The 7,933-nt window shown below is 40.9% G+C and overlaps 1 protein-coding gene across 2 annotated transcripts in view; it reads right to left on the bottom strand.

Moving 5' to 3' along the window:
• Nucleotides 1-1,186: 1,186 nt before the first annotated feature.
• Nucleotides 1,187-7,933, bottom strand: part of ntrk1 (neurotrophic tyrosine kinase, receptor, type 1) — a 31,414-nt gene continuing 24,667 nt past the window's right edge. For both annotated transcript variants that reach the window (XM_034873298.1, XM_034873297.1), the window contains 3 exons: nt 6,746-6,986; nt 5,903-6,061; nt 1,187-2,413 (listed from right to left, as the gene is read on the bottom strand). In XM_034873298.1, the coding sequence (XP_034729189.1) occupies nt 2,228-2,413; nt 5,903-6,061; nt 6,746-6,986 (586 nt within the window). In that variant the 3' untranslated portion in view covers nt 1,187-2,227. The remainder of the gene's footprint in view (nt 2,414-5,902; nt 6,062-6,745; nt 6,987-7,933) is intronic.

Raw genomic sequence — 7,933 nt, 5'->3', positions numbered from 1 at the left:
CAAGTGTCCCATTTGGGATAATAGTGACTGAACTAAACTGACCAGTCTGCTTACAGTTTAGTTCAATGGGTAAAACCTCTTCAACAGTGACCTCCAACTTGAGTTTTCTTCATTGTTGCTTGTCTTCTTTATGAGGTTGTATTATTTGGATACTTTGGTTTGACTAAAATAAGGTTAACGTTGTGGGCAGGAGTTCTTTAACTTTAAAGTTGAACTTTAATGCCTTACTGGATAGATAGTAAAGCCTCCAGAGTGGTTTGTTATTAGAAGAGAACACAGACTCAAATTAATCTGCATTGACATTATCATGGAAGAAAATAATTACCATAAAAAATCAATATCCTGCATACATTGCAAAGCTCTACTAGGGTTTCCATTTTGAAAATGGCCTCATTTCCAGCTCTTATTATAGTCATATATCCAATATCTAACTAGGCTGGAGACTCGAGTGCATATTAAAAAAAGGTTCATTCTAAAACTGCAAATGGAGCCCTTAAGGATAACAGGGACAAACACTACAGAGAGCACTAATCCTATCTGGCCCAGAATCTGCTTGTAGACACAAGAAGAAACAATAAGCCAGACATGAGTCCTCCAAGTGTTTTCATCCCCGCGGTACACAAGAGGAGGTAGAGAGAACGAAAGAGAAAAAGGGATGATAGCATTACTCACAATCCATTACCACTCCCTGGAGACGCTCTGCATACAGAGTGCTGGAGGGAGGCTGGGGGTGGTGGTTTTTTTTTGGGGGGGGGGGAATAGGAAGAGAGAAGGGGTTGTTTGCTGAAGGCCCGGCGGAAAGGCAATATGAAAGTTGATTATTCCTTTTCAATACTCATCTGCTGAGGATCCCGTGGAGACGTCGCAGGTTGCTGATTAGTTCGTCAAAAATAATAGAAGGCTCTTTAATCGCCTTCTTAAGATGTCTAAATTAAAGTACAGACGGCGGCCCGAATCATTGTTCACACTGAAGCATACAATGGATCATTATGGATTGACGGGATGGAGGGATGTTCCTGCGCAGTCTTTTTTTTTATCAAGTTTGTTTATTTTTAAGGGCAGACAATATATACAAAGTGCTGAAGTAACATTACATGAAGATATATATTTTTTTTAGACATTAATACAGAATATTTACATTTAGTATTTACACGTAAAGGTATCACAATTGTTTGTACACTCAGTCTTTCTAAATGCCCCATTTGGTTGAATCTAAACTTTTTTTCTTCCCATGGAGGACCTCCAGTCTCTGTTTCAGTGCCATCTGTCCCTCTCCTCCTGGGGTTTCACTTACTTGAATCCATCTGTTGCCTCTAAAACCATCTCAGTGTGTCACCTCCCCACCATTGTACCCCCTTACTGAATTTCACTGCAGTGCTTTGATTTGGAAGGTCTACATGTTAAACAGCACTAATTTGTACAAAAGCCCCTCCTGAGTGTCGCAGGCAGGCTGCAGGTCAAAGGGTTGTTCTTTGGAAGTATTTCTTTTTTCATATTCAACAACGTTAAATGTAAACACACACTTTCACTGCTAATATGACATTTTGTTTATGTTTTTGAAAAATACTCATATGATACACTGGATTGGACACATCAGAAACAAACAAGCTTTCCAAGGTTTTGATTGTACAACTTTGATATCCTATATACATTTTCTGAAAGCCTTATCAAAACGTATCCAAAATCAGTGACTATACTGTACAAATAACTGTCTGCGCGCCCAAATCTGACAAAAAATGACTCATGATGTGAAGTGCCCTCTTGTAATCATCTGTTTCTTTTTCTAATTGCCTTGCATTGCTGTAGAGTCGTGTAAAATGTACCACAGCTCAGCTCATAAATCTTTGCAGGGACGTCAGAGCCAAAATCCCCCGACAAGCCATCATCTGAGATCGCACTCCCAGCAACGTAAAGCCCATATACAGTTACCTCAGCACATATCCATGCATGTCTCTCCATCTGACTGAGCCCACTTCAGATAAACATTAAACACTTTGGTAAACATTTGACAGGTTTCCGGAGAACAACTGGGCAGTAAACGGGTCGGGGTCGAGCCGGGATGAGGAAAGGTCCCTGCTGATGGTTTGTCCATTAAGCATTGGGACATATTTTTAAACTCAAACCGAGAGAAACCTGTTCAAAGTAATTACCCTTGATTAGAATTAAAGGAACCAGTGTTCTCCCCAGCCTTTTGAACATTCACTCCCTGGTTGCTTCTCGGCCCCCTTTAGCCCAGGATATCCAGGTAAACCGGCGGGTTCTTGACCAGGGCCAGCAGACGACTGTGGATGTCCTTGATGACCATCCTCTGTTGGGGCTCTCTCTGCCAGCAGCCCTGCATGAGCAGGTACACCTCCTTGGGGCAGGTGCGTGGCCTTTCCAGTTCTCGTCCCTGCGTGATGCATTCAATGGCCTGTTGGAGATGGGAATTTAAATATAATGTTATATTAACAGGAAATATAGTGTATCTGTCCTCAGATAATCCAGGATGCATTGTGTCTTAAACTCTTTGGTGAATATCTCTAAATTTACCCTCAAACTGTTCATGTTGATGTAGAATTGGTAAACATGTCCTAGTTTAACGTGTCGGTACGCAATATTTGCGCGTTAACGCCTAGCACAAAGTACAGCTGAAGATGATGGAAATGTTGTACGTTTTTCAGGTATTTAGTCATAAACTTTGACTTAAAGATGGGGCTAGCACCTAGATAATAAGGTCAGGGGATTAATGGTTTTGCAATTCATCCTCTGAGGACCATCAATGTCCGCACCAAATTTCAAGGCAATCCTAGTAGTTGCTGAGATATTTCACTAAAAAAACAAAATGTGCATGAACAATGAATAAATAACATTGTTAAAAAATATAAAATAAAAAACTCATGGTGGCATTAAAGGAAAGGTCAGGTAATCACTAGTCTCGCTTTGCCAGACCCTCCTCCAAAGTGAGCTGAAGGAGGGTCTGGCTAGTCCACACAGCATTCGGAGATGAGAGGAAAACATGCTCTGGTTTAATGACATTTCATTAAACCAATCAGAATTGTCATAGGTGGTGCTAAACTCTGCACAGAGCGGCAGCAACATAATTGTACAAGAGAAAACTCTGATTTTACCTCGCAGAGATCTGAGTAGCAGTTAACAATAGTCCTCATACATCCACGGAAATTCCAAACCAAAGAAATTGGAAGGAATACGGGAAATGCATCAGGCGGATTCCTGCAGCACCAAAGCAATCCCGGAAGTGGAACGCGTAAGATAAAGACTAGCCACAATTTTTTGGGAGAAATAATACTTGAAAATCTGTAAAAAAATTTGGTGCCAATCTATGCAGTAGTTGCTTAGATATTTCAATGGATGGTGAAAACATTGACCTGCTGGTGGAGACACCTGTGTATTCTCTGAGTGTGTTAAAATCAATTCAGATAAATAGTATATGCTGCATCAAGGATACACATTTGTTTTTAACAAACGGATACTTTTGGCCCAACAACCTTTGTATCCACAGATCTATAGATGCATGTGCATTAGCGGAGACCTCTGCAACAAATGAAAGCAGTCACAATATGAATAACCTCCAGCTAATGGCTATAACAACTGTTAGAATTCACAACTCCTGCTGCTCAGGAATAAATTACTGTTGAGGATGAAAGAGAGGATTTCACAGCGCTCTCCATTTGAAGGGTTGCTGACTCAATCTCTTCCTCATTGTTAACCTTGGCCTGATCCAATGAACAGAAGAGGTCTGTTAGCGTAGAGTCAATTCACACCAAAATGGCCTGTCAGTCAGCCTACTCAGCTCAACACAGTCGCTGCATCCCATGTCGCTTAAATTACCTCCTCGGGACCTCCACTTGCCTCCTTTCCTCACGTCTAAGTCCTTTCCACCGAGGAGGCACAGGAGGGACGCAAGGAAATCATGTGAGGAGAGAGGAAATGAGCAAATACGTCTCGCGGGCTGAGATGTCCTTTCCTCTGAAGCATCACATGAATTTGTTGGCTGCATGGGCGGAGTTAGCAACAACTTTCAGCTACACGGCTTTCGGCAAAGCTGCTCTTGTGTAACTCGGCTATAGCTCCTCGAGGATCCCTACACGATGCTTGCTCCTCGGGGCGGAAATAAGAGCTGTGAGATGGCCTTCACTGGGGACGGACCGAAAACCTTCTGTTTCAGCCAAGGGCCGAGGAGTCAAGGAGCTATCAAATAAGGACGATGAGATACAGCCAAAAACTCACAATGAGCGCCCAAAAATGGACGCTCTCGCTACAGCATGCATAGATCGGTATTTTGGGATGATTTATCTCCTCCACTTTGTGTTTGGGCAACATGATCACCTCATTGGCTGAGACAGATTAGGTTAACAAGGTTAAAGCTCATTGGCCCTGGGCAAAAATGAGAGCCAATGAGATTAGAATTGAGTGCCAGGGAAAAGTGATCTACCCGTCTTGAAAGGAGAGAGGGTTTCGGCCTGTAATAGCACCACTGTGGTCACAATGGAGTCCCACTTCTTGGTGCTCGAGTTCAAAAGGCTAGACTGGACTGCGCTTAATTACTATGAATTTATTGATCATTTTAAGAATGCAGAGCAGTGAAAAACTTCAACAACACATGCTCTGAAGTATCCATGGAAGCACTCAAAACATTTCAGGCGACCATTTATGTGTTTGCACTTGTATGGATTGAAAAAACATCTTGTTAATTTAAACATATATAGGATAATCAATGTTTTTATTTATGTATCAAATGTCAATGTAAAAACAACGTGAACCAGATTTATCATCCTGCAGCTCCCCGTAGCTTTATCAAGCCTTATAGTGAGTTTGACCCTAAATGTGTTGTTTTAATTCACTGTCACTGCTCTCAGCCTCCATTGCCGCAGCAAGTGGCTGTTTATGGTGAAAAAGCCCAAAAACTAAATTGTGCAAAATGTTTTAAGGGATAATTCAGAATTTTGGTAAATAAGCTTACCAGTATTCATTTTATTGATTGAGTCCACCATCATATATGTCCGTTAGCCAGAATAGTTTAAGATTAGCTTGGCTAGCTAACCGAGGTAACAAAGTTCTCCTCCCAACGCTTCTATAGCTTACTATTTAACAAGTAGTATCTATCTGTTTAATCTGTACAAGTTTGTGTAATTGTAGAAACAAAAAAAGTGGTTTTACGGAGAGTTCCGCGGGCTAGATGATTTAAAGGCATCAGTTAGCTAGTTTTTGTTAACTTTGCTAGCTTGTCTGCTACTGTAGTAGGTCAACAGCAGTTGCATGGTGATATTAAAAACGCTGTACAAATTCAATGGTGAATATCACCTCTCTCACAAACATTGTAGGTAAATCCGCTAACTGACAATATTTTAGAAATGCAGGAAATAATTTAGTACACAAGATAATTGCCACAAAAGAAAAACAGACACGCTCCATTTTTCAGAAAGCCTGATGAAAGAAATGCTGAATGGCTAGACTTCCTGGTTTTTTGTAGGTTCTATCATGTCTTCTTTTACAGGACCTTGTGCGTTTTCCCGCCTTTTTGAGTGTCTGCTCTTCCCTGATGTGTTTCACCTGTTCCTCATCAGCCCTCGTCAGCCCTCATGTCCCCCTCCTTTCCTCCTTCCTCACCTTGTGTATATTAGTCTTGGTGTTCTCTTGTGTGTGGCTCAGATTGTCTGTGGTTGTATCTGGTTTTCAGTGTATATTTAGAGTTTCCTCCGGTGTGTTGTCTTTCTAGTGTTTCTGAATTTTTCTTTTGTTGTTTTTCGATCAACCTGACTATTACCTTCACTATCTGGATAGCTAGATAGTAAGTGAGAAAATGTCTTTTTGTAATTGACCCTTTAAATGAGACATGTTTGTGTGGGGGTTTCCTTTGGTGTTAAATAAATGGTGAATTCAAATTTGCTACCCAACCCACCTCGCTGTTGGACAGCTGGTACCAGGGCTGTTTGCCGTAGGTGAAGATCTCCCAGAGGACAACACCGAAGCTCCAGATGTCGCTCTCTGTGGTGAACTTCCTGTACATGATGCTCTCCGGGGGCATCCAGCGGATCGGCAGCATTGTACGTCCGCCCACCTGAGGAGTGAGGCGAGGCAATGTATGTAATGTTTCATTGTTGCAATATGGAAGTCTCAAGGTGAACATAAACTTTTTTTTTTTTTTTTTTTTAAGCAAATCTCAAGTAGATTCCTGTTCAGCTTTAGACTATCTACAACTAGCAGTTTGAAATCAACGTGAGCTAGACAATCTGGACAATATGTGTTTTTACATCCAAAACCCTGTGTTTTCCTCTGGTGAAATTTGTTTTTAAAATATCAGAAACATGGGTTTCTTTCTACTAAATTAACATGGATACAATTATTTATCACTTTACTGGATTTGGGATGTTTTAATCAATTTTTTTTTAGCATTTGAAAAAAATGTTTTAAATGGTTTAAAACAGAATCCTAAACTTGAACATAACTGTGATCCACTATCATCCTCCGATCTTAACTATTAGTAAAATAATTCATAATTTCAGCTTTTTTTGAACCAAAACAGTAGGTTTTATTTAATATAATTAGGTTTATTGACCATGAATAAACAAAAGTTAAACTTTTCAAATAAATTGTCAAAAGCAAAACTATTCTCAATGCCATTAGGGCTCAGTAGAAATTAATTGGAATGGCCTGAAACAGTAATATTGAGAGCATCTTAGTCAAATTTTCATCTCCAGAAAACAAAATGTAAATCTTGTTTGTATATTTAGCAGCCACTTACCCGATAATAATCTGTGCTGTAGATGTCTCGGGACATGCCAAAGTCTCCGATTTTGACCACCAGGCCCTCCCCCACCAGACAGTTGCGGGTTGCCAGGTCACGGTGGACGAAGTGCAGCGATGCCAGGTAGACCATACCTGAGGCGATCTGGGCAGCGATGTGGAGCATCTGAGGCAGCGTGAGCTGACCCAGCGGGGGCATCTTTGACTCCTCCAGGATACGAGCATCAGGGCCGTGAGCTCTACAGGTGACACACAAAGAACGTGTGAGTGTTTTTGGCTCAAGGCTGCTTTTAATGGCATTTCTGCTATGTTAAACAGTTAACAGGGTAATATGTGTGATAAGAGGAGGGGTAGATCCTGGCAATGTCGGAAGAAATACTAACATTGTTTTTTGTTTTTTACTGGGATTTTGACAGAATCAACATAACATAAAAAAATTAGCATAAATAACATATTAGACGAGGTGAGATCATTTACATTGCAGGTAGATGGATTTTATTTTTGGCATGACTGATAAAGGGGTTCCACAACTCAAACGGTTAACAGAGCCCCTGAATGTTTTCTTTTTAACTTAAGAAAATACAACAAATCAACAATCCAGTGTATAAAAGTGGGAGGAGGAGTACTTTCCGCTTAAGTAAGACAAGACGTCTGGCAATAAAAGTCCAAGACTGTCAAGGGAAGCACCAAAAATGACCATGAATAGGCAAGGACTGATGCTCACACCTATGCAGTCTGAGACCGCCCTGATAATTAAAAACCTAAAGTCTTTCAGTTTGCTGCAAGCCCAAAACATGTGGGCACGAGTAGCAGGGCATGAACAAGATTGATTACAGATGAGACTAATAAACGGAAAATATCTTGAAAGTTTTTGGTTGGTCCAGTGAGAGGGTTAAAAAATGTAAATTGCATTAGGGTGTGCCTAGCACATATCGATAAACCATGTACTCTTTGCAGGATTGACAGCCACATCATCAGTGATTTCTTTACCCGAATCAAATTCCCATTTAGGAAGCTGAGAGTGGCGCTCCTGTGTATATTGTGGAAATGATGCTCCTAAATGATTCAGTTTGTTCTGAAAGCACCTCAAATTAGTTGCATGTTGGCAGTGTTGTAAACACAGGAAGGGTTGAATTGGCTACACAGTTGGTCAAAGGAGGAAAAACCAGCAACAGAGTGTAGGTTG

Source organism: Etheostoma cragini, chromosome 6 (genome assembly GCF_013103735.1).
Source record: "Etheostoma cragini isolate CJK2018 chromosome 6, CSU_Ecrag_1.0, whole genome shotgun sequence".
Taxonomy (NCBI): Eukaryota; Metazoa; Chordata; class Actinopteri; order Perciformes; family Percidae; genus Etheostoma; species Etheostoma cragini.
This window is presented reverse-complemented; position numbering and strand designations above follow the sequence as displayed.